This window comes from Ammodytes marinus, assembly GCF_949987685.1.
Source record: "Ammodytes marinus genome assembly, contig: scaffold_71, whole genome shotgun sequence".
Lineage (NCBI taxonomy): Eukaryota > Metazoa > Chordata > Actinopteri > Uranoscopiformes > Ammodytidae > Ammodytes > Ammodytes marinus.
In genome coordinates, this window is record NW_027648329.1 from 105,834 (window position 1) to 132,701 (window position 26,868).

At 42.3% G+C, this 26,868-nt stretch overlaps 2 protein-coding genes across 2 annotated transcripts; both read left to right on the plus strand.

Annotated features, from left to right (window-relative positions):
• Positions 1-227: 227 nt before the first annotated feature.
• LOC307270739 (uncharacterized protein) lies at positions 228-25,371 on the plus strand (the record flags this gene model as incomplete). The annotated part of the gene is made up of 8 exons (XM_080054622.1): positions 228-531; positions 3,475-4,872; positions 11,487-11,498; positions 13,336-13,386; positions 13,545-15,197; positions 15,567-15,583; positions 22,830-23,133; positions 23,763-25,371. The coding sequence occupies 8 exons, from the start codon at positions 228-230 to the stop codon at positions 25,169-25,171; spliced, it is 5,148 nt and encodes a 1,715-aa protein (XP_079910748.1). The 3' UTR covers positions 25,172-25,371.
• On the plus strand, positions 17,989-22,111 carry LOC307270743 (tripartite motif-containing protein 16-like protein). Its single transcript, XM_080054626.1, has 2 exons — positions 17,989-18,167; positions 20,279-22,111. The coding sequence occupies exons 1-2, from the start codon at positions 18,086-18,088 to the stop codon at positions 20,905-20,907; spliced, it is 711 nt and encodes a 236-aa protein (XP_079910752.1). The 5' UTR covers positions 17,989-18,085; the 3' UTR covers positions 20,908-22,111.
• Positions 25,372-26,868: the final 1,497 nt, after the last annotated feature.

The window sequence follows — 26,868 nt, forward strand, 5'->3', positions numbered from 1 at the left end:
AAAACAACAGCCCGCTCCACTCTGTCCACACACGTCCTTGTTACCCGCCCCTTTAGATCTACAGCTCTAAAGATGGGTGTGACCGTCATAGAGTGAGCTGACAGGCCCCATTCACTGGCACACACACATGTTGTTCAGATCAGAGCTCAAACTCCAACTAAGAAAAAAAAATTGTTCCAGTTGTGAGGAAGTGAAACTCAAAACAGTCGCTGACACAGAGAGGAGAAATGGCGCAGAAAGGACCTCAGCTGGACAGGGAAACTTTCTCTTGTTCGATATGTCTGGATCTACTGAAGGATCCGGTGACTCTTGCCTGTGGACACAGCTACTGCATGAGCTGTATTGGAAACTTTTGGGATGAAGAGGATTTGAAGAAAATCCACAGCTGCCCTCAGTGTAGGCACACCTTCAGCCCGAGGCCTGTGCTGCTGAAAAACACCATGTTGGCAGTTTTAGTGGAGGAGCTGAAGAAGACTGGACTCCAAGCTGCTGCTGCTGCTGCTGCTGCTGCTGATATCTGCTATGCTGAGGGTTCGTACATCTATTTAAGAGTAAAATTCAACTACTTTTCTAGTAATTTCAAGTTAAAGTTGATCAAAAACTCCAAGATTTAAATGTACAGTAGGCTATATGGGGGGAAGATATGCTTATCGTTTTATACATTGCCCGAAAAAACATAATTATTGTATTTGTCAAAATATTTGTTTAACCCATTGATGACGGCTGCTGCATGATGCCACATTGTATCTCCTGCCTGATGCTGCGTCGCGCAGCATTGTTACAATATCTAATTTTCATGGTGTGCACAGCATATAATGTACCGTCATTGGTTCAAATACACATGAGGTGGGTTTTGTTGATTTTTTAAGACCACGTGACCACCCAAAAGTTGTGTGGTTTGCCGAAAATCACGTCAATCAAAAAAATAATAAAAAAATAAATGAAAATAATTAAAAAAATACGCCAGCTGTGTCAGCGATAGTGTATTACAGAACAGTTAGTGGCGTTCGGAGCGCAGAATCTAGGTCTACTATAGACTACTGACGTTATTTAACAGAAATGCTGCAAATCTCAGATGGGCTTTATCAGACCCGCTCCACTGACATGCTTATGCTTTATGTCCCACAAGCCCGGTCTGAGCTGGGAAAGACAGCTTTTAGCTTCAGTGCCCCTGACTCCTGGAACAACTTACAGCAACAAATTAAACTAAATAACTTCATATCCTTTAACCAATTTAAACAAACTATCTTAAATCTGCCAAACTCTACCTGTAACTGTTTTAATTAGGCTATATTGTACTTTCACCCATTTAATTTTAATTGCTGCCACTTAATCTTCACCACTGTGTAAATGTTTCAATTGTTTTTCTCTTCACCTGTTGTTGTGTATTTGATGTATTTGCATTGAATAGTGTGTATGTATTGTTGTTTTTCCTTTGAATTTGTTTGAACTCGACGTCATTGTAAATGAGGGTCACCCCTCAATTGGTCTCTCGAGGATAAATAAAAGTTAAATTAAAATGAAATCTATTTATTAACAATATTTATGAATTTAGGCTATATTTTGCTGCTCCAACTCAAATTCAGCCGAGCCAGGCGATAGTTAAGTTTCAGTTTCGTTTTCATCTCCGTGGTATACAGCCGTTTGGACCAGCTGATCGGCTCCCGACAGCAGGAGTCAGTCTGCGTTCCAGTTGTACTGGGAAGTCAGATTTATGGTGCCAGTGATAATTGAACTAAATAATAAAATAAAGCTATCTTCTCCTTCCTATATCTGTCTATCTTTATCCCTCCACTGCACACTCAGTCACTACTATCCATGCTAAAAGGGAGCAGGATTATAACCTCATTTAGCACATTATTTTTAAATACTTTATATTATTTATTCTTTTTTTTCTCCCCCATCTAATTTTGACTATTTTTAGAAACATGTGTTGGTTTGTAAGCGCTAAGGGAGCATGTTTAAATAAAACCTGTGAACCTTAACTTTTAAATGTATTTTATTTCATGTTTCTATGTGCTACACAGGCTTAGATATTAAGGTTTTGGTAGACTTGACAATTCGTACTATTTTTTTCAGAAAACCCTCAGGCATTAAATCGGCAACGAGTAACTTTTAAATATCTTTTAAACAGCCTCATGTTTCCTCTCATAATCATAAATTACCTTTAACAGCAAACGAGACCATTAGTGCAAAGAAAGACGTTTTTATATAGTTTTTATTACTGCATTTGATCTGGTCGTACACCCAGTCCGATTTTCGGTTCACGCGTGCATGCTCTATGGTCACATATCCGCATTGGTCACAGATTTCAGTGTGGCGCAGTTACGCGATTTGAGAAGCCTATCCCTCCAGGTGAGGGAAGGGGAGCGGGAGCCTTGTTTGAGACAGTTGTTTGTCGTCATAATGACTGATAACGGGGCTGAACCATAAAAGAAAAAAAAGAAAATGCAATGAAGAAAAGCGAAAAGGGAGAGTGATAGTCGGGCGGGAGGGCGTTGCCAAGCAACGTATACACAATTTCACGCAGCGAACCTAGACTGCAGCATGGACTGCAGTGTTTACTCTTAAATGAATGAGCGGTAGCCTACTAAAACAAAGTTTACTTTGCCTCACCAGCATCATCAGATGACCATTATTCATCTGAAATAGTCATTATTTACAACATAAACACATTACCTCATCGTGATACTAACTAACTGCCATCTCTCGTTCATTCGCTTTGTGTGGGGACACGGACTCGTTCAGCTCCGTGAGAGGTGACAATGCATCAACTCATTGCAATCAGGTGTGTTTAGCACTTACTGGCATTAGTTGATGCTGTGTCACCCATAGACTCACGGAGCCGAAAAGAGTCCGGTGCCCTCACACTTTGCTTTCAACACACGGACACGCACCATATTGCTTCCTGATTATTTGAATCTGCACGCCCTGCACGCTGCCTGCACGAGCTAGAAAACAGCTTCACGACAGCTGGCGTCGTAATAATACAACCGCTTTTGTTCAAAGGTGTCGCCAACGTGCCGACTTACTCGTAGTGGCTTTAAGGACATGCATCCTAGATTGCCATAGTCATCAATGGGTTAAGATAAATTAATTCCACATGATCAATCACAATGAGTGTAATTTCTAAGGCCCACAGAGTCTCAGTCCTCTTCACAGCAGACTCAGGTTAGAATCCAGCCCGGGTCGTTCTCTGCATGTTATTCCCCTCTCTGACACATTTCATCTCTTTCCCTCAAAATCTGTCTAATAAAGTAAAAAATGCCCAAAAATAATATAAAAAAAAAAGTGTGGCCAAGTTAACATGAAGAGATTAATGGAAGTTTAGTTTGAACTACACAGAACTTTATTGACTATCCCTCAGTCAGTCTGGTCAGTATGAAGAACGTCCAGCATCATCCAGTAATCTGTTCACATTTCAAACCTTGAAATCACAAGATTTAAAATGAAGCCTTTCTCCAATCTTTCCAGACTCTGTAGGAACCCTGTTCGCTGGACCTGGAGATGTGGCCTGTGACGTCTGCACTGGGAGAAAACTGAAAGCCCTCAAGTCCTGTCTGGTGTGTCTGGCCTCTTACTGTGAGAAACACCTTCAGTCTCACTATGACGCGGCTCCTTTAAAGAAACACAAGCTGGTGGAGCCCTCCAAGAATCTCCAGGAGAACCTCTGCTCTCGTCATGATGAGGTGATGAAGATGTTCTGCCGTACTGATCAGCAGTGTATCTGTTATCTCTGCTCTGTGGATGAACACAAAGGCCACAACATAGTGTCAGCTGCAGCAGAACGGACTGAGAGGCAGAGAGAGCTCGACGTTACTCGAATAAACATCCCAAAGATAATCCAGGACCGAGAGAAAGATGTGAAGGTTCTTCAGCAGGAGGTGAAAGCTATCAATGGCTCTGCTGATAAAGCAGTGGAGCACAGTGAGAAGACCTTTGCCGGGCTGATCCGTCTCATCCAGAAAACAAGCTCTGATGTGAAGCAGCAGCTCAGAGCAAAGCAGGAAACTGAAGTGAGTCAAGTCAGAGATCTTCAGGAGAAGCTGGAGCAGGAGATCGCTGAGCTGAAGAGGAGATACGCTGAGCTGAAGACGCTGTCACTCACAGAGGATCACAACCAGTTTCTACACAACTACCGCTCACTGCCACCACTCAGTGAATCTACATCCAGCATCAACATCCGTCCTCTGAGATACTTTGAGGACGTGACAGCGGCTGTGTCAGAAGTCAAAGAGAAACTACAGGACGTCCTGAGAGAGACATGGACAAACATCTCACTGATAGAGATGGTACCTGTTGTATCACTGCAACAACCAGAGCCCAAGACCAGAGCTGACTTCTTAAGATATGCACGTGAAATCACACTGGATCCAAACACAGCACACACAGAGCTGTTATTATCTGAGGGGAACAGGAAAGCAACATCTATGGGTGAACCACAGTCTTATTCTAGACACACAGACAGATTCACTGATCATCGTCAGGTCCTGAGTGCAGAGAGTCTGACAGGTCGTTGTTACTTGGAGGTGGAGTGGAGAGGGTTTGCAGTTTATGTAGCAGTCGCATACAAGAATATCAGCAGAACAGGGGCGGAAAGTGAATTTGGAATGAATGACAAATCATGGGCGTTGAAATGTGACACAAACGGTTATAACATTTGGTACAACAAAGTCCAAACTCCCATCTCAGGTCCTCTGTCCTCCAGAATAGGAGTGTACCTGGATCACAGTGCAGGTGTTCTGTCCTTCTACAGCGTCTCTGGAACCATGACTCTCCTCCACAGAGTCCAGACCACATTCACTCAGCCGCTACATGCTGGAGTTGGTTTTGGACACTACCTTTTTTCTGAAGGAGACACTGCTGAGTTCAGTAAACTCCAATAGACAGAAGTCATTGAAGGAACAGTGGGGTTTAACTTTGTGTTTTCAACCTTAAACATATTTTGTCTTCATGTTTGTTGCTTGGAGCCAAATGTTGGATTCCAGTTCCCCCTCCGTGACACCCCTCCCTCTAAATAGTGCCTTCCTGTGTAAGCAAATTTACTTTATTAGTCAATGGCTACATTGAAATTATTCTTTTTGCATCTCCCCTCTCAAGTTCCCACACTCCAGAGGGGGTCAGAGCGCAGGGTCAGCCATAGTCAGGCCCGGATTAAGAGGAAAGATTACACTAAGCATACTGCATTTTTTCGGGCCCCCTCCAAGCGGATACTTCACGATTTGGTGAAAAAACTACAAACATTTGAACTGCCACAAGAGTATTATGCTCATTCATTTGTTTAAGAGTTGCGCGTTTGTAAACGGGAGTAAAGAGAAACGTAACCGAGTGTGCGAGTTCACGTCTGTTCGTGAGCTCAGTGCAGGAGCATTTCTGTAAGGTGCGTGCAGAGTCCAGTGTGGGAGCAATTTTTCAAACTGGATGAAAAACAGTGCAGTGCAATGCTTTATTCAGCATAAAGTTAAAACACTCGTGCAAGCCTGATCTAACACAAAAGCCTTGCGTGAGCGAAGCAGCAATTCACCTGGTGAAACCTGGCGTGGAACTCTGTGGTGGGTAACGGCGAAATTCACAGTGAGACATCGCCGGTGTGAGACGCCGCACAGAAAAACTCTGGTTTGACGACTAAAATTATAACCGGGGAGCAGAGCCGGCCCTATTCTTCATGGGGCCCTAAGCCGAATTTGACTAGGGCCCCCCTCTCCAATGTTATCGTGGCCAAATGATTGACTATTGTTAAATGTCATTCACACACCCAGTTCATCGCTACTGCCTGCAATGTCCAGTTTAGTGAAAATAGTAGACAGCCGAGATCCTGACTCTCGCAGGGGGCTCCGGGGGTATGCCCCCCCGGGAGATTTTTTTACCTTTTTAAAGTGAAATGCATGAATCTGGTGCACTTTGAGAGGGAAATTAAGAGGCTAAATCTGAGAAATTTTGTGTGAACAAATAATTTGGAGATACTGGCTCGAATGAAGTAGAAATAAAAGCTATCGAAGAAAGACATAGATTTTCCATAAAAATATTAATATAGAAAAAATATAATATATAAATAAAATAAAAAATATAATTCAGTGTCCTCCGGGATGGTGCTTTTTTTTCTTTTATGGGACATATTTCTCTTTAATATTATGAATGCATTTAAATGCAGTGAGAGGAACGAAGCAGAAGAACTCTGTTGTCCAGCTATCTTTTTTTTCCACAGATGAGGCTGAAATAGGCTATAGACTATACACAGTGCATGGGCCCTAGGCACGTGCCTAGAATGCCTATGCCTAGATCCGGCCCTGGCCATAGTACAGTGCCCCTGGAGCAGTTTGGGGTTAAGTGTCTTGCTCAAGGAATTAATGAAATGGAAGAACTAGATCCCGGGTACAAGCGGCCAAAATGTTTTTTTCTCAGGAGGGTGGCTGGCGTCTCCCTTAGAGATTAGGGTGAGAGAGTGTAGAGCCATTTATCCTTTGAGTAGAAAGGAGACAGTTGAGGTGTTTTTTTTTAAATATTTTTTTAGTAGTTTATTGAGCAGGGATTCATGCATCTCGGAGGTGTTCCAGGGACGTCCCGCTGGAAGGAGGAAGACCCAGGACTAGATGGAGAGATTATATATCACACTGGCCTTGGAATAGCTCGGGTCTTTTTCAATTGTGATCCCTGAATGCTATTGTTGTTAAATGGTACCGTGTTACTGTTAAAGGGGTGGGGCTCTGTTGAAGCAAAATGTGTGTGTGTGTGTGTGTGTGTGTGTGGTGTGTGTGTGTGTGTGTGTGTGTGTGTGTGTGTGTGTGTGTGTGTGTGTGTGTGTGTGTGTGTGTGGGGTGGTTATAATTGTTTGTATCTAACTTTATCGGCATTGCATTCTGTATAACGTCTTAAAATACCAATAAAGAAACCTTGAGAAAAAAAAGTATATGTTTCACCATAGTGTCTACTTTTTTTTTAATCCCGGTAAAGGATTTTTTACTAAGGGCAGATAGATAGATAGATAGATAGATAGATAGATAGATAGATAGATAGATAGATAGATAGATGAATAGATAGATAGATAGATAGATAGATAGATAGATAGATAGATAGATAGATAGATAGATAGATAGATAGATAGATAGATAGATAGATAGATAGATAGTTGAATAGATAGATAGATAGATAGATAGATAGATAGATAGATAGATAGATAGATAGATAGATAGATAGATAGATAGATAGATAGATAGATAGATAAGGGCAGAGGGTGTCATATTGTATCATATTGTATGAAATGTAAAGCCCACTGAGACAAATGTATTTGTGATTTTGGGCTATACAAATAAACTGATTTGATTTTGATTTGACCTGATTGCAACATTGCCAGTCTGACACCGGCTGCCATTCTCGGGTTAATTTGCGCGCTGCCCAAAAACACGCCCTTGCTGTCAAATGACTCAATCAATTTTTTTCGAAATATTAAAAACACATACATAGGGGAGAATGGGGTTATATGTCACAAGGGTTGGTTGTCACAATCGTTATATCTCGGAACCAGAAGGCGCTGTCTGTGAAATGTTGGTATATAAATATACAGAATTGGGATCAGAGGTCACCTACATAGTCCTCTTTGGAGTTAGACTGCTGAATTTGAGGTGAGAGGACTGTTTGTGTTTTTCATGTCAAATTCAAAATATTTAACTCCTCAGGATTTTTCTTCTAGGCTTTTACACAATGGGTTTATAAAGAAACACTTGTTACCCATAAAAAGTGTGAAGGGTTAACTATAGTTTAGATTGTGGTTAGCAAGCTAATTAGTTGTCAGATGGTTGTTGGCCTCGATGCTAGCAAGAAATTCAAGTTGCGGTTGGTCGTCACATTTTTTGGGGGGTTGGTTGTCACATGTTATCCAAAGGCTGCAGCCAGAAAAGGAACCCAATAACGAAATAAATTGTCAAGCTGTATCCTCACTGACACCCCAGAGAAGGAGAGAATAGAGCAGGAAAAGGCAGCTAGCATGCAAAAGAAAAAAGGGCAACAAAATCAAAACAACCCAGTGCATCCCAAACTAGACCAGCTGCCAAAGCTACAGTAAGTTATATAGGCCTATTTGTCAACTTGACAATGCAATTAAATTTCCAAATTTAGTTCTGCTTTCTTGCCTTCTTTTTAAGATTATTCCCATTAAGATAACATTGTGACAAACAACCCCATAGTGTGTGACAACCGACCCCTTGATGGGGTTGGTTGTCATAATGTGTAAGGGTGTCTTTGATGATTAATTTCTTCTTTATTACAATAAGATGAGGGTTACACATTTCAAGCCAACACACTAAGGTTCAATTTAATGTAGGAATGACTATTGAAAGATGTTTAGGTGATGAGCAATTCTCACTAGAGTAAAACGTGTACCTACTTACCCCGTTCTCCCCTATTTTTGATCTATAAAATAAAAAATGGCCGTATCCAGAAACTGTTCTGTAAAAATGTTGGACACTAATATGTTGTAAAATAAAGAATGTTTTAAAAGATGTCATGTTGTCTGCTGTTTCAGTGCACTTTAATAACAAACATTACCGGGAACAGTACAGAATATTAGACAAACATTTAGTCTAGCTGTTGCCACAATACAGCAAAGTGACAAGTCATACACTAGCGTTACACAAATCTTATTTAGTCTTTGTTAGCACTCCATCAACTTTGCTGAAACCTTCCTACTGCATGTTGTAGACGTCAGATAACACACCCCGTCTCTCATGAAAAACAAATCTTTATGGAATGCAGTAAAGCCAGAAAACAAGTTCCTTCTTCCTTGTAGCTGCACTCTATCAAGCCGTGGATCTGTTCCCTCCCCTCCACTACTCCTACAGGTATGAGGATGGGCGTGAACAACATTGAGTCATGTTCATAAACTGATGAAACTCATTCACTGCAGTCAGTTGGCAGAAACTGAGGGAGAGGAGATTTGTTTTCATTCGAGGCACAGAGACTGTTTTTGCTCTGAGAAATTAAAAACTACTCAACAGTTTGAGGTGATATGGCACAGCAAGGAAGTCAGCTGGACTGGGAAATCATCTCTTGTTCAATCTGTCTGGATCCACTGAAGGATCCGGTGGCTCTTAACTGTGGACACAACTACTGTATGGACTGTATCAAAACCCACTGGGATGGAGAGGATGAGAAACACATCTACAGCTGCCCTCAGTGTAGGAAGGTCTTTTTCCACAGGCCTGAGTTAGAGAAAAACTCCACGTTAGCAGATTTAGTGGAGAAACTGAAGAACACTGGACTCCAAACTGCTGCTGCTGATCACTGCTATGCTGGACCTGAAGATGTGGCCTGTGACGTCTGCACTGGGAGAAAACTGAAAGCCCTCAAGTCCTGTCTGGTGTGTCTGGCCTCTTACTGTGAGAAACATATTCAGTCTCACTATGACGCGGCTCCTTTAAAGAAACACAAGCTGGTGGAGCCCTCCAAGAACCTCCAGGAGAACCTCTGCTCTCGTCATGATGAGGTGATGAAGATTTTCTGCCGTACTGATCAGCAGTCTATCTGTTATCTGTGTTTAATGGATGAACACAAAGACCACGACACAGTATCAGCGGAAGCAGAACGGACTGAGAGGCAGAGAAAGCTCGACATGAGTCGACAAATCATCCAGCAGATAATTCTGGATGTAGGGAAAGATGTGAAGGTTCTTCAACAGCAGGTGGAGGCTATCAATGGCTCTGCTGATAAAGCAGTGGAGCACAGTGAGAAGACCTTCACCGAGCTGATCCGTCTCATCCAGAAAACAAGCTCTGATGTGAAGCAGCAGCTCAGAGCAAAGCAGGAAACTGAAGTGAGTCGAGTCAGAGATCTTCAGGAGAAGCTGGAGCAGGAGATCGCTGAGCTGAAGAGGAAAGATGCTGAGCTGAAGACGCTGTCACTAACAGAGGATCACAACCAGTTTCTACACAACTACCACTCACTGCCACCACTCAGTGAATCTACATCCAGCGTCAACATCCGTCCTCTGAGATACTTTGAGGACGTGACAGCAGCTATGTCAGACGTCAGAGATACACTACAGGACGTCCTGAGAGAGACATTGAAATACGTCTCACGGACTGAAGTGGTTGTTCCTCTGCCACAAGCAGAGCCCAAGACCAGAGAAGACTTCTTAAGATATTCACGTAACATCACACTGGATCCAAACACAGCACACAAACATCTGTTATTATCTGATGGGAATAGGAAAGTAACATACATGGGTAAAGCCCAGTCTTATTCTAGTCACACAGACAGATTCACTAATCGTCCTCAGGTCCTGAGTGCAGAGAGTCTGACAGGTCGTTGTTACTTAGAGGTGGAGTGGAAAGGGTTAGGAGTTTCTGTAGCAGTCGCATACAAGAACGTCAGCAGAACAGGGGAGGAAAGTGAATTTGGAATGAATGACAAATCATGGGCGTTGAAATGTGACACAAACGGTTATAACATTTGGTACAACAAAGTCCAAACTCCCATCTCAGGTCCTCAGTCCTCCAGAATAGGAGTGTACCTGGATCACAGTGCAGGTGTTCTGTCCTTCTACAGCGTCTCTGGAACCATGACTCTCCTCCACAGAGTCCAGACCACATTCACTCAGCCGCTACATGCTGGAGTTTATGCTGGTCTTGGTCATGGACTTCTTTTTTTTTTTTAAAGGAGACACTGCTGAGTTCTGTAAACTCAGATAGACAGAAGTCATTGAAGGGACAGTGGGGTTTAAAGCCGGGGTATGTGATTTCTGATTGGTCAAAATTAACATGAGCGGTACACTTTGACCAATCAGAGCGAGGCTCCGATTCTAGAAAAAAATAAAAATAATCCGACTCTCTGTTCTTATTGGCTGTAGGGACTGTCCATTCACTTTGGCACCGACGTTGTTGGTGTAGAGCGTGTCAGGGAGGGACCATAGGGGAGGGACCAAAGAGAACAAGTGGAGCGGTTGAGGTATTTGGATTCAAATCTCTATCCCAACTGCTATTTTCTCCCCAAATTCTCCACCCCAGCTTTAACTTTGTGTTTTCATTCTAAAACATCTTTTGTTTTCATGTTTGTTGCTGTGAGCCGATTGTTCTTAACCTGGAAATCCAGACCAACATATAGAACGATTAAGGACTGGCCACGATCAATAGACCTTCCCAACTCAAGGGGCTGTACTTATGCATGCATTTCAAATACCACTGCATGCAATTGGATAGCACTTAAACCAATAAGAACAATAAAAGGTGACGTATTCAGCACCAGTTGTTTAGCAACCAGCGGGTCTAACTCGTAAATTCAACTTTTGCCGTGGTCGGTCAGCAAAACAGAAAATGAATCGTACTTGCTAATGAAAGATTTGAGTGCCGTCTTCAGAAATTGTTAAGTGTCGAGGCTAAAGCTGTTTCAAACACAAGTACGTATCCACAGCCATCTTTTGTTATGATCCTGCTTGGGCCTCAAGCCCTTGTGTTGTTTTTCCCTTTTACCCTTGTCTATGTGCTGGTCTATTGCAGGGTTGGAGTCAGGTGTGCTGGAGTCAATCACCAGCATTCACAGCTGCCATCAATCATCATCAACTGCTCTTCATATACCCGGGCCTACCTGCCAGACACCGCCAGATTGTAGATTCTGTTTCCACACAGTCAGTCCTCTCTCTAAGCTAACCTGTTTGCAGCTCCGTTTTTTGCATTTTTTCTGGCTAATTCCTGTTTTGTCTGCCACAGCTCTCCCGGCCTGACTCCAGCCACCAGCTCCAGCCCTCGCCCGCCAGCACTTCCTCCCGGACCCCTCTGCCTGCCTGCTCTAGCCTGCTCACACTCAGCTCCCTGGACTTGCCCCGTTGCTCTCTCCCTGGAGCCCCATGACAGCCAGCTTCCCCCCCCCGGATCTCGGTCCTAGCCCCCTGCTGGTTACTTCCAAAATAAATCTTCTTTAAACTGTTACTGTCTCCGCACCTGTGTCCTCCTGATCCAGCCGTTACATCTTTGTTGTTTAATATCACAACTTCAACTGCACAACACTGTCGTCATCCATTAACGCCCGCCCATATAGGATAGGACCATTTGATTGGTAGCTCCAAATTTTCCGACATAGTTAATGAGCTCCAATGGCAATGGTTCGTGCCCAGAGTAGTATGAGGAGCAAGTGGTATGCAGGTGAATTTAAATTTGACAGCGGCAAGTCTGTATTTCCAGGGTAGATTGTTGTGAGTTGTGGCCAAAATCCTAATTTCCCCTTAGCACCCCCCTCCAAACTGGTTGTTCACACGTGGTGGTAGAGTGTCTCCATCCCTTTTGGCATCGAGGGTTAGGGGTAAGGGATAGATGGCCCTCCAAACGGGGATTTCACACACACACACACACACACACACACCAAACCCAGGGCCAAGAGAAATCTTTTACAAAGCTTTACGAATCTTGAACAAAAAGATGGCCGACGAGAAGAAAGATGTGCACACATAGTTTTTATTTAGTTTGATGTAAACATTACTATAACTATTGTTTATTTTATTTTTGTTGTTCATAGTGTAAATGTATTCAGAATATCAAAACGATCTCTAGTTCGTATTGGGTTTGATTCTCTGCCTGAGATCGTGTTAGACACTGTGGCTGTTCGGTCTACTTAGACACACTGTTTGTGATGTAATAAATGTTTATGGGTTGTGCTCTTTAAGTTCTCATCTGAACAATAGATTTATGTCACCTTAACAACTAGGAGTTTTAGTTTGAAACTTTAATTACAACAACCAACTTACTAAAAATGTTGAGTTTTAATTTCAGCTGCTGATGACATTGTGGTCTTGTATTGGTGACCTTTTTCATATTCAGGAAGATTTCAACCCCATACAGCGGCGGCATGTTAATAAGGGGAACGCTCAATTATCACGTTTGTGGGATTAATACATAAAAACCTGTACATAGTATTTTTTGATCAATAAAATGAAAAAAGGCTGTATCCAAAAACTGTTCTGTAAACATTTGGGACACTAATATGTTGTAGAAAATTAATTTGTTTTAAAAATATTTTAACTCTGGCTTTATCCAACACTCAAACAAACCTTAAACATGTCATGTTGTCTGTTGTTTCAATACATTTTAATCACACACATTACCGAGAAGATTACAGAATATTAGAAAACATTTAGACAAGCAGTTTTGCCAGAATACAGCACTGTGGCCACACTGTCAAGTCATATACTAGCTTTACAGAAATCTTATTTAGTCTTTGTTAGCACTCCATAAACATCAATGAAACATTCCTACTGCATGTTGTAGATATCAGATAACACACCCTGTCTCTCATGAAAAACAAATCTTTATGGAATGAAGTAAAGCTTGAAAACCTGTTCCTTCTTCCTTGTAGCTGCACTCTATCAAGCCATGGATCTGTTCCCTCCCCTCCACACATGTACAGGTATGAGGATAGGAGTAACATTGAGTCATGTGCATACACTGACAAACCTCATTCACCGCAGTCAGTTTGCAGAAACTGAGGGAGAGGAGATTTGTTTTCATTCGAGGCACAGAGACTGTTTTTGCTCTGAGAAATTAAAAACTATTTGACACTTTGAGGTGAAATGGCGCAGCAAGGAAGTCAGCTGGACTGGGAAATCATCTCTTGTTCAATCTGTCTGGATCCACTTAAAGATCCGGTGGCTCTAAACTGTGGACACAACTACTGTATGGACTGTATTAAAACCCACTGGGATACACAGGATGAGAGGAAAATCTACAGCTGCCCTCAGTGTAGGAAGGTCTTTTTCCACAGGCCTGAGTTAGAGAAAAACAGAATGTTAGCAGATTTGGTGGAGGAACTGAAGAAGACTGGACTCCAAGCTGCTCCTGCTGATCACTGCTATGCTGGACCTGAAGATGTGGCCTGTGACGTCTGCACTGGGAGAAAACTGAAAGCCCTCAAGTCCTGTCTGGTGTGTCTGGCCTCTTACTGTGAGAAACACCTCCAGTCTCACTATGACGCGGCTCCTTTAAAGAAACACAAGCTGGTGGAGCCCTCCAAGAATCTCCAGGAGAACCTCTGCTCTCGTCATAATGAGGTGATGAAGATTTTCTGCCGTACTGATCAGCAGTCTATCTGTTATCTGTGTTCAATGGACGAACACAAAGGCCACGACACAGTGTCAGCTGCAGCAGAACGGACTGAGAGGCAGAGAGAGCTGGAGGGCAGTCGACTAAACATCCAGCAGATAATCCAGGACGGAGAGAAAGATGTGAAGGTTCTTCAACAGGAGTTGGAGGCTATCAATGGCTCTGCTGATAAAGCAGTGGAGCACAGTGAGAAGACCTTCTCCCACCTGATCCGTCTCGTCCAGAAAACAAGCTCTGATGTGAAGCAGCAGCTCAGAGCAAAGCAGGAAACTGAAGTGAGTCGAGTCAGAGATCTTCAGGAGAAGCTGGAGCAGGAGATCGCTGAGCTGAAGAGGAAAGACGCTGAGCTGAAGACGCTGTCACTCACAGAGGATCACAACCAGTTTCTACATGACTACACCTCACTGCCACCACTCAGTGAATCTACATCCAGCATCGACATCCGTCCTCTGAGATACTTTGAGGATGTGACAGCAGCTGTGTCAGAAGTCAGAGATACACTACAGGACGTCCTGAGAGAGACATTGACAAACATCTCACTGATAACGACTCAAGTGGTTGTTTCACTGCCTCAACCAGAGCCCAAGACCAGAGGTGACTTCCTAAGATGTTCAAGTGGAATCACACTGGATCCAAATACGGCAAACAACAATCTGTTATTATCTGAGGGAAACAGGAAAGCAGCATCCATGGGTGAACCACAGTCTTATTCTAGACACACAGACAGATTCACTGATTCTATTCAGGTCCTGAGTACAGAGAGTCTGACAGGTCGTTGTTACTTGGAGGTGGAGATGAGAGGGTTAGGAGTTTCTGTAGCAGTCACATACAAGAATATCAGGAGAGCAAGGTTGGAAAGTGGATTTGGAATCAATGACAAATCTTGGGCGTTGAGATGTGGCATAAACGGATATATCTTATGGCACAACAAAGGCTGTACTCCCGTCACAGGTCCTCGGTCCTCCAGAATAGGAGTGTACCTGGATCATAGTGCAGGTGTTCTGTCCTTCTACAGCGTCTCTGGAACCATGACTCTCCTCCACAGAGTCCAGACCACATTCACTCAGCCGCTCTATGCTGGACTTCGTCTGTCTTTTTCTGGAGACACTGCTGAGTTCTGTAGACTCCAATAGACAGAAGTCCTTTAAGGACTCACACTAGGCCCAGTCACGATAGTCTCCACTCCACCGCTGGTCTGTACTCACACTGCTCCTAAAGATCCCGACTAGGAACGATTGCTCCTTGCCAATGAATCCCCAGGTCTCAATATGTGGGTTTGGGACTGTAATCGTAATTACATCCGTATTGTTGAGCAACGCAAACCCTTTGGCAATTTCTTTTTCAAATGTCCGTTACATTCATGGACATATTGGGTTGCGGGAAACAGTCTTATATAAATTGATGTCAGGAGCGCCGTCTATTTGAGTGCGTGTGTCGGCTCATTAGCATCTGTTCTGTGCCCAAGCAAACCTCTCCCAACTGTGCCAGGGCCGGGGAAGTGTAACGTAGTGTACTTTTGGTCAAATCTTTCTCCATATCTATAAAACAAAAAATCTAAATTCTGCCATAATCCGGGATATTGTCTTGGTCATTGTCTTTATTGGTAGTGTATTTTTCTGTGCTTATGTGTTTATTTTTGTTGTTATTTTGTCCATTTAAATGCCTATGTTTTTCACCGTGCCAAATGCTTCTGCACTTTTATTTGTGGCTACATGCTACTTGTGTAATGTTGTTCCACATGATATCCACCTGTCATGATACTGAATAGTAGTTGTATCATTATATTTGTCTGAGCTCATGTGTTCTTGTTTTATGCTCATGTGCTGTAGTTTTGTGTGTGTATTTTTTTGTATGGTTCTATAATGTCATCAACCTTTTAGGGAGCGCAGATAAAAATTTAGATTCAAAGATTCAAAGTGTGTATTGTCATATGCACAATAAGAAACATGTTCTCAGTCGTACAATGAAATTCTTCCTTTGTTTTCCACAGACTGAAGGCCAAGAAGGAAATATAAAAATATGCAATATACCTTTTTTTTTAATAAATATATATTTCTAACCTGTATGTCTTAATATGGCACATGAATTAAACCTGCAGTGTGTAGAATTTTGGGTTTTATTTCCTAGCAGATTTTGTAGAAAGTAATTATAATATCCATAAGTACATTTAATTTAGTGCATAATAGCTGAAAAGACAATTATAAAAACATTTTTTCCCCTTAGAAAGGGTCTCATATATGTCCATATTTCTGCATATTTTGGACCAAGGCCTAGTGCCGCCATCTTGAAAGTGTCATAGTTGGAATGTCATCAGGTGCATTGTTTAAAATTTAGAATTGTTCTTGTCCTTGAAGGCCACTGTAGCTTCTGTTATTATTCAAAAGGGTTGGGGTTACCCAGGGAGCGTTGCATTCTAGAACTTTCTAGAACTTTCTAGAACTTGCTTGATGATGTCATATTACACACTGCACCTTTAATACAACACATAAATGAAGAATTCTCAATAAGAAAATAAAAAGAGGTGTGAATTTGACATCTTTTGATCTGTGTAAATGTTTGAGTGTCTTTAGGGTGGCGTTCCTTCCTGTGTCTGTGTATCCATGGAGACCATCACTGCTCATGATGACTGTAGTTTAGCTGAACTGACTTTTCTCTGCATGAACATGGAACCTGGTCTGTGCTCTAAATGATTGTTGAAGATCTGTATGAATGTATTTGCATGTTGTTGTTTCTCATCCACTGGAAGGTTCTTAAAGTGGAACTATTATACTTTTTCGACTTTTATGTATATAAACGTTGCTATAATGATTTATAGTCATAGTTAACCATACTAAAGTATCAAATAATTACGTACATGCATTTAGACGTATTCCCTGCTGACCGTCTGGGGTGTCTGTGCAGAGCGCTAAACACTAGGGCAGCTGGTTGAGAATTCACTTGTTAAAATTTCCGGGATTCGTAACGTCACAAATCCGGATTTTTCCATGTATGGTAATGCTGCAACGTGCTCTGGCACGCTCCGGCCATGCCCCCACCAGATGCCCCCACAAAGCCGAGTGTGGACAGAAAGTGCTGAATCGCCCAGATGGGAAGAATAGTTTTCCGAAAATCTACATGGTTTTTTGTGCTGTGATTCGTGTCAGGTTGCTCTATAGGAGTCATTAATGAGAAATTATGACCAGAAAAGTAGTATAATAAGTTCCGGTTTTGGGGGGGTGATGTGGCTGTTTTTGTCTTCTTTCTCATATAAAGTGCTTTGTTTTACTTTGTTGTGTGTGAACTGCTGTATAAATAAAGCTTGATTTGATTTGATAACAGAGAAAGCACCAGACCTTCCTTTATTCTCCATATCTGGTTCTAAGCACTTTGTAGATTTTTAAGGAAATCTATTACCACATTGACATTAATTTATTTGGCAGACCAAATGTTTGTTGTTCTAATCCAGGGACAAATGAGGAACTGAGGTTTTATTGAAGTCAAGGCAAGTTTATTACTATTGCACAATTCAGACACAAGGCCATTACATTTTTACCACATTTACTCATTCTCACACACACACACACACACACACACACACACACACACACACACACACACACACACACACACACACACACACACACACACACAAACACCGATTGCATTAATGACAATAACAGGCCATGGAAGTGGAAACTAAAGGAGAGTTTGAGTAAACAAAGAGTTAATTCACAGAGCTGCTCCTTGTCCTGGAATGACTCTCAGCTTGATAACCGCTCCCTCTGCTCTCTGCTCTAAAACAACAGCCCGCTCCACTCTGTCCACACACGTCCTTGTTACCCGCCCCTTTAGATCTACAGCTCTAAAGATGGGTGTGACCGACATAGAGTGAGCTGACAGGCCCCATTCACTGGCACACACACATGTTGTTCAGATCAGAGCAGCAAACTCCATCTCAAGAAGAAAAAAAACTTGTTGCAGTTGTGAGGAAGTGAAACTCAAAACAGTCGCTGACACAGAGAGGAGAAATGGCGCAGAAAGGACCTCAGCTCGACAAGAAGAAGACTGGACTCCAAGCTGCTGCTACTGATGATATCTGCCGTACTGACGGTTCGTACATCTCTTTAAGAGTAAAATTCAACTACTTTTCTAGAGAGAGAGAGAGAGAAAGGACAACCCGTAGAGATATAGACTAATGCTGTGTCCTATTTCTTACCCCTCAACCTCTTTTTTTATTATTTTTTATGAAATCCAACCATGTCCTCCTCAAAGTAAGCAATTAATTAGCTCGCTCACACACACACACACACACACACACACACACACACACACACACACACACACACACACACACACACACACACACACACACACACACACACACACACACACACACACACACACACACACACACACACACAGACAAATATCCATCCTCATTACGTGGAGTGTAGCAGCCTGCATGATAAAGAAGCGTCTTGCTGAGAGAAAGTGTTGGAACTGTCTTAACTAATTTCCGAGGCTTATGTAAGGTCAAAGAAGTGTGTGTGTGTGTGTGTCTGAGTTTGTGTGTGTTTGTGTGTGTGTGTGTCTGAGTTTGTGTGTGTGTGTGTGTGTGTGTGTGTCTGAGTTTGTGTGTGTGTGTGTGTGTGTGTCTGAGTTTGTGTGTGTGTGTGTGTCTGAGTGTGTGAGACGTGCCCAGATTGATTTAGCTTTCTTCCTAAATACTTGTTAAGTTAAAGTTGATCAAAAACTCCAAATATTTAAATGTACAGTAGGCTGTATGGGGGGAAGATATGCTTATCGTTTTTATACGTTGCCCGAAAAAACTTAATTATAGTAGGGGAGAACGGGGTAAGTAGGCACACTTTTTACTCTAGTGAGAATTGCTCATCACCAAAACATCTGTCAATAGCCATTCCTACATTAAATTGAAGCTTAAGGTGTTGGCTAGAAATGTGTGTCTCTCTTTTTTTCCAACTTATTGTAATGAAGAAGTAATTTACCATCAAAGACACTCTGACACATTGTGACAACCAACCCCATCAAGGGGTCGGTTGTCACACACTATGGGGTTGTTTGTCACAATGTTATCTTAATGGGAAAAATCTTAAAAAGAAGGCAAGGAGGCAGAACCAAATTTGAATGTTTAATTGCATTGTCAAGTTGACAAATAGGCCTACATAACGTTCTGTAGCCTTGGCAGCTGGTCTAGTTTGGGATGCACTGGGTTGTTTTGATTTTGTTGCCCTTTTTTCTTTTGCTTGCTAGCTGCCTTTTCCTGCTCTATTCTTTCCTTCTCTAGGGTGTCAGTGAGGATACAGCTTGACAATTTCTTTCGTTATTGGGTTCCTTTTCTGGCTGCAGCCTTGAGATAACATGTGACAACCAACCCCCCAAAAAATTTGACGACCAACCCCAACTTGAATTTCTTGCTAGCATCAAGGCCAACAACCATCTGACAACTAATTAGCTTGCTAACCACAATCTAAACTATAGTTTACCCTTCACACTTTCTGAGGGTAACAAGTGTTTTGTTATAAACCCAATGTGTAAAAGCCTAGAAGAAAAATACTGAGAAGCAAAATATTTTGAATTTGACATGAAAAACACAAAACATCCTCTCACCTGAAAAGCAGCTGTCTTCCTCCAAGGAAGTCTATGTATGTGACCTCTGATCCCAATTCTGGACCTTTTTTATATCAACATTTCAGAGCTAGCGCGCTCTGGTGGCGAGATATAACGAATGTGACATCCAACCCATGTGACAAATTACCCCGTTCTCCCCTATTTGTCAAAATATTTGTTTAAAATAAATTAATTCCACATGATCAATCACAATGAGTGTGCTTTCTAAGGCCCAAAGAGTCTCAGTCCTCTTCACAGCAGACCCGGGTTAGAATCCAGCCATTGTCAGTTCTCTGCATGTCATTCCCCTCTCTGACACATTTCAACTCTGTCTCTCAAAATCTTAATAAAGAAAAAATGCCCAAATATAATCTTAAAAAAAGAAGAAAAAAAACTGTGTGCTTTCTATAATATGGCCAAGTTAGCATGAAGAGATTAAAGGAAGGTTTGTTTGAACTACACAGAACTTTATTGACTATCCCTCAGTCAGTCTGGTCACTATGAAGAACGTCCAGCATCATCCAGTAATCTGTTCACATTTCAAACCTTGAAATCACAAGATTTAAAATGAAGCCTTTCTCCAATCTTTCCAGACTCTGTAGGAACCCTGTTCGCTGGAGCTGGAGATGTGGCCTGTGACGTTGATGTTCCACCGGCACGACAACCAGAGCCCAAGACCAGAGATGACTTCCTAAGATATTCACGTGACATCACACTTGATCCAAACACAGCACACCAACTGCTGTTATTATCCGAGGGGAACAGGAAAGTAACAAACATGGGTGAACCACAGCCTTATTCTAGTCACCCAGACAGATTCACTGATTCTATTCAGGTCCTGAGTGCAGAGAGTCTGACAGGTTGTTGTTACTGGGAGGTGGAGTGGGGAGGGAAAGGAGTTTCTGTTGCAGTCGCATACAAGAAGGTCATCAGCACAGGGAAGGAAAGTATACTTGGAATCAATGACAAATATTTGGCGTTGAAATGGGGCCTAATCGGTTATTCCTTTTGCAACAACAATGACGAAACTCCCGTCTCAGGTCCTCAGTCCTCCAGAATAGGAGTGTACCTGGATCACAGTGCAGGTGTTCTGTCCTTCTACAGCGTCTCTGAAACCATGACTCTCCTCCACAGAGTCCAGACCAAATTCACTCAGCCGCTCTATGCTGGAGTTGACCTGTCTTATCCTGGAAACACTGCAGAGTTCTGTAAACTCAAATAGACAGAAGTCCTTTAAGGGCGCACTCACACTAGGCCCAGTCACGATAGTCTCCACTCCACCGCTGGTCTGTACTCACACTGCTCCTAAAGATCCTGGCTAGGAACGATTGCTCTTTGCCAATTCATCCCCACGTCTGTCTCAATATGTGGGTTTGGGATCGTAATCGCAATTACATCCGTATTGTTGAGCATCGTGAACCCTTTGGCAATTTATCTTTTAAATGTCTGTTAAATTCATGGACATATTGGGTGGCGGGAAACAGTCTTATATAAATTGATGTCAGGAATGCCGTCTATTTGAGTGCGTGTGTCGGCTCATTAGCATCTGTTCTGTGCCCAAGCAAACCTCTCCCAACTGTGCCAGGGCCGGGGAAGTGTACAGTAGTGTACTTTTGGGCAAATCTTTCTCCATATCTATAAAACAAAAAATCTAAATTCTGCCATAATCCGGGATATTGTCTTGGTTATTGTCTTTACTTCTGGTGTATTTTTCTGTGCTTATGTTTTATTTTTGTTGTTTAGTCCATTTGAATGACTATGTTTTGTACCGTTTTGTGCCAAATGCTTATCCACCTTTTTTTTGTGGCTACATGCTACTTGTGTAATGTTGTTCCACATGATATCCACCTGTCATGATACTGAATAGTAGTTGTATCATTATATTTGTCTAAACTCATGTATTCTTGTTTTATGCTCATGTGCTGTAGTTTTGTGTATGACATTCTTCCTTTGTTTTCCACAGGCTGAATGCCAAGAAGGAAATATAAAAATATGCAATATACCTTTTTTATAATATAGCTATACTATCTAACCTGTATGTCTTAATATGGCACATAAATGAAGAATTCTCAATAAGAAAATAAAAAATGGTGGGAGTTTGACATCTTCTGATCTGTGTAAATGTTTGAGTGTCTTTAGGGTGGCGTTCCTTCCTGTGTCTGTGTATCCATGGAGACCATCACTGCTCATGATGACTGTAGTTTAGCTGAACGGACTTTTCTCTGCATGAACATGGAACCTGGTCTGTGCTCTAAATGATCGTTGAAGATCTGTATGAATGTATTTGTATGTTGTTTCTCATCCACTGGAAGGTTCGTAGGGTCCCAAGTTCAGATTGTTTGGGGGTGGGGGTTGATATAACTGTTCTTTCTTATATAAAGTACTTTGTTTTACCTTGTTGTGTATGGAAACTGCTGTATAAATAAAGCTTGATTTGATTTGATAACAGAGAAAGCACCAGACCTTCCTTTATTCTCAGTATCTGGTTCTAAGCACTTTGTAGATGTTTAAGGAAATCTATAATCACATTGATATTAATTTGTTTGGCAGACCAAATGTTGTTGTTCTATTCGAGGGACAAATGAGGAACTCTGAGGTTTTATAAAAGGCAAGTTTATTTCTATAGCACAATTCAGACACAAGGCCATTACATTTTTACCACATTAACTCATTCACACACACACACACACACACACACACACACACACACACACACACACACACACACACACACACACACACACACACACACACACACACACACACACACACACACACACACACACTGATGGCATTAATGACAATAACAGGCAATGGAAGTGGAAACTAAAGGACAGTTTGAGTAAACAAAGAGTTAATTCACAGAGCTGCTCCTTGTCCTGGAATGACTCTCAGCTTGATAACCGCTCCCTCTGCTCTCTGCTCTAAAACAACAGCCCGCTCCACTCTGTCCACACACGTCCTTGTTACCCGCCCCTTTAGATCTACAGCTCTAAAGATGGGTGTGACCGTCATAGAGTGAGCTGACAGGCCCCATTCACTGGCACACACACATGTTGTTCAGATCAGAGCTCAAACTCCAACTAAGAAAAAAAAATTGTTCCAGTTGTGAGGAAGTGAAACTCAAAACAGTCGCTGACACAGAGAGGAGAAATGGCGCAGAAAGGACCTCAGCTGGACAGGGAAACTTTCTCTTGTTCGATATGTCTGGATCTACTGAAGGATCCGGTCACTCTTGCCTGTGGACACAGCTACTGCATGAGCTGTATTGGAAACTTTTGGGATGAAGAGGATTTGAAGAAAATCCACAGCTGCCCTCAGTGTAGGCACACCTTCAGCCCGAGGCCTGTGCTGCTGAAAAACACCATGTTGGCAGTTTTAGTGGAGGAGCTGAAGAAGACTGGACTCCAAGCTGCTGCTGCTGCTGCTGATATCTGCTATGCTGAGGGTTCGTACATCTATTTAAGAGTAAAATTCAACTACTTTTCTAGTAATTTCAAGTTAAAGTTGATCAAAAACTCCAAAGATTTAAATGTACAGTAGGCTATATGGGGGGAAGATATGCTTATCGTTTCATACATTGCCAGAAAAAACTAAATTATTGTGTTTGTCAAAATATTTGTTTAAAATAAATGAATTCCACATGATCAATCACAATGAGTGTGCTTTCTAAGGCCCACAGAGACTCAGTCCTCTTCACAGCAGACCCGGGTTAGAATCCAGCCCGGGTCGTTCTCTGCATGTCATTCCCCTTTCTGACACATTTCATCTCTTTTTCACAAAATCTGTCTAATAAAGAAAAAAATGCCCAAAAATAATCTTAAAAATAAAATTAATTGTGTGCTTTCTATAATATGGCAAATTAATAATATTTAAATAATATTAAAAAAAAAAGTGTGGCCAAGTTAGCATGAAGAGATTGAAGGAAGGTTTGTTTGAACTACACAGAACTTTATTGACTATCCCTCAGTCAGTCTAGTCACTATGAAGAACGTCCAGCATCATCCAGTAATCTGTTCACATTTAAAACCTTGAAATCACAAGATTTAAAATGAAGCCTTTCTCCAATCTTTCCAGACTCTGTAGGAACCCTGTTCGCTGGACCTGGAGATGTGGCCTGTGACGTCTGCACTGGGAGAAAACTGAAAGCCCTCAAGTCCTGTCTGGTGTGTCTGGCCTCTTACTGTGAGAAACACCTCCAGCCTCATCATGATTCACCTACATTTAAGAAACACAAGCTGGTGGAGCCCTCCAAGAAGCTCCAGGAGAACATCTGCTCTCGTCATGATGAGGTGATGAAGATGTTTTGCCGTACTGATCAGCTGAGTATCTGTTATCTGTGCTCTGTGGATGAACACAAAGGCCACGACACAGTGTCAGCTGCAGCAGAACGGACTGAGAGGCAGAGAGAGCTTGAGGGAAGTCGACTTAACATCCAGCAGAGAATCACAGACGTAGTGAAAGATATGAAGGTTTTTCAACAGGAGGTGGAGGCTATCAATGGCTCTGCTGATAAAGCAGTGGAGCACAGTGAGAAGACCTTCACCGAGCTGGTCCATCTCATCCAGAAAACAAGCTCTGATGTGAAGCAGCAGCTCAGAGCAAAGCAGGAAACTGAAGTGAGTCGAGTCAGAGATCTTCAGGAGAAGCTGGAGCAGGAGATCACTGAGCTGAAGAGGAGAGACGCTGAGCTGAAGACGCTGTCACTCACAGAGGATCACAACCAGTTTCTACACGACTACCGCTCACTGCCAGCACTCAGTGAAGCTACATCCAGCATCAACATCCGTCCTCTGAGATACTTTGAGGACGTGACAGTGGCTGTGTCAGAAGCCAGAGATACACTACAGGACGTCCTGAGAGAGACATGGACAAACATCTCACTTATAGAGATGGAAGTGGATGTTCCACTGCCACAACTACCAGAGCCCAAGACCAGAGCTGACTTCCTAAGATATTCACGTGACATCACACTGGATCCAAACACAGCACACAAGGATCTGTTATTATCTGAGGGGAACAGGAAAGCAACATGCATGGATGAACCACAGCCTTATTCTAGACACACAGACAGATTCACTGATTATCGTCAGGTCCTGAGTGCAGAGAGTCTGACAGGTCGTTGTTACTTGGAGGTTGAGTGGAGAGGGAGAGGAGTTTCTGTAGCAGTCGCATACAAGAACATCAGCAGAACAGGGGAGGAAACTGAATTTGGAATCAATGACAAATCCTGGGCGTTGAAATTTGGCACATTCGGTTATTCCTTTTGGCACAACAGAGTCCATACTCCTGTCTCAGGTCCTCGGTCCTCCAGATTAGGAGTGTACCTGGATCACAGTGCAGGTGTTCTGTCCTTCTACAGCGTCTCTGAAACCATGACTCTCCTCCACAGAGTCCAGACCACATTCACTCAGCCGCTCTATGCTGGAGTTGGTCTTGGATTTTTTGCTAAAGGAGTCACTGCTGAGTTCAGTAAACTCCAATAGACAGAAGTCATTCAGGGTTTTTCCTGGCTCAGAATGGGCCTTTGGGGGGTCAGTACGCGACTGACTTTTTTTGGAGTCGCGACTATGTGCAACAGTAAAGGCAAACGGTTTGTGTATTTTAAGAGGGTGTGGGGTTAAGGAGAGGGCAGTTTCTGTCCAGCTCAAGAGCATTTCAGTCAGCCTGTCAATCACTGCGTAACCATGGAGCTCACTGACGCTTATGAAATCACAATAAACAACCTGTAGATATGAAGTCAAAATACTAATAATGACTAGGCCTACCTATTTAATACTTTAATTGTTTCTAATTGATCTAAACCATGGCAATTGCAAGAAGAAAGAAACAATCATAATCATGATTATTTTGAGTAATCACATTGTGTTATCACGATTATTAAAGACAGTTAATCATTATGCATTTATTTTACTTTTAACAAGGTTTTTTTCTAATAACACCATGACTTTGGACTTTAAACAAAGGCCTAATTGAACTGAAAACAGGGAGAATAGAAATAGGCTAAATAAGTGAAACATATTTTTGATAATTGAATAAAATAAATATATGTCAAAATAAAAATAACTCGTTGAAAATGGTGTTGATAGGGCACGTCTTTTGATAGCATTAAATGTAAGGGCATGATTTATTTATGTCAAGGAGCAGGGTGGATAGGCAGTTGCATTGTAGTGTTGACAGTTGTGGTGGCAGGAGTAAGGAGCTTTAAACTTCCTGTGTTTTTTATTCAGTGATTGCTTGGTCATAGACCACTATGATTCGACTTAAAGTGAATAAAAAAATTGGTCGGGATGTTTAGAGGTGCAGATCAGGTCGTATAGGCCTACCTTTTTTCTCTCTCTCTCTCTCTGTCTCGCGGTCGCGTATGTCACGTTACTCGCGTGTCCGCGAGTGACAAATCTTGCACATTATTTTAGTTTGTTGTGAGTCTGAAGTGTTTTCAGACAACACAATTAGTTTTACCTTTATTCTCGTCATCTAGAAGTTTTTCAAAACACCCGGCAATGCGCAACATTTCCCTCCTACTCTCTGGACCAGCCGATAGCTAAATTATCAGGTGAGGGAGGGGCAGAGCGAGCGCACCGCTCGGCTGAAAGGGTTTGCTGCATTTAACAGCCAGCATGCCCCGGCGTGCGGAACAATGATAGTTCAATAACGATTATTTTGTTTTCATGATTGAGGGAAGCCGTAATAGCCTATCGAAAATGAAATTCAAGTTATTGTCCAACCCCTCAAGAAGGATGACTTTAATTGGGCTGAATTTGGAGAGGTTTTAAATGGCTATATTTATTCTCAATCTTTATCATTTTGGCGCTCCTGATTTTCCTTTGGCGCTGGATAAATCCGCTTTGGCGGGCGCCAAAATTTTCTCTATGCAGGAAAAACCCTGGTCATTGAAGGAACACTGGGGTTCAACTTTGTGTTTTCAACCTTAAACATATTTTGTCTTCATGTTTGTTGCTTGGAGCCAAATGTTGGATTCCAGTTCCCCCTCCGTGACACCCCTCCCTCCAAATAGTGCCTTCCTGTGTAAGAAAAGTTACTTTATTTGTCAATGGCTACATTGAAATTAGTCTTTTCTCATCTCCCCTCTCAAGTTCCCACACTCCAGAGGGGGTCAGAGCGCAGGGTCAGCCATAGTACAGACAGACAGACAGACAGACAGACAGACACACTCCAGAGG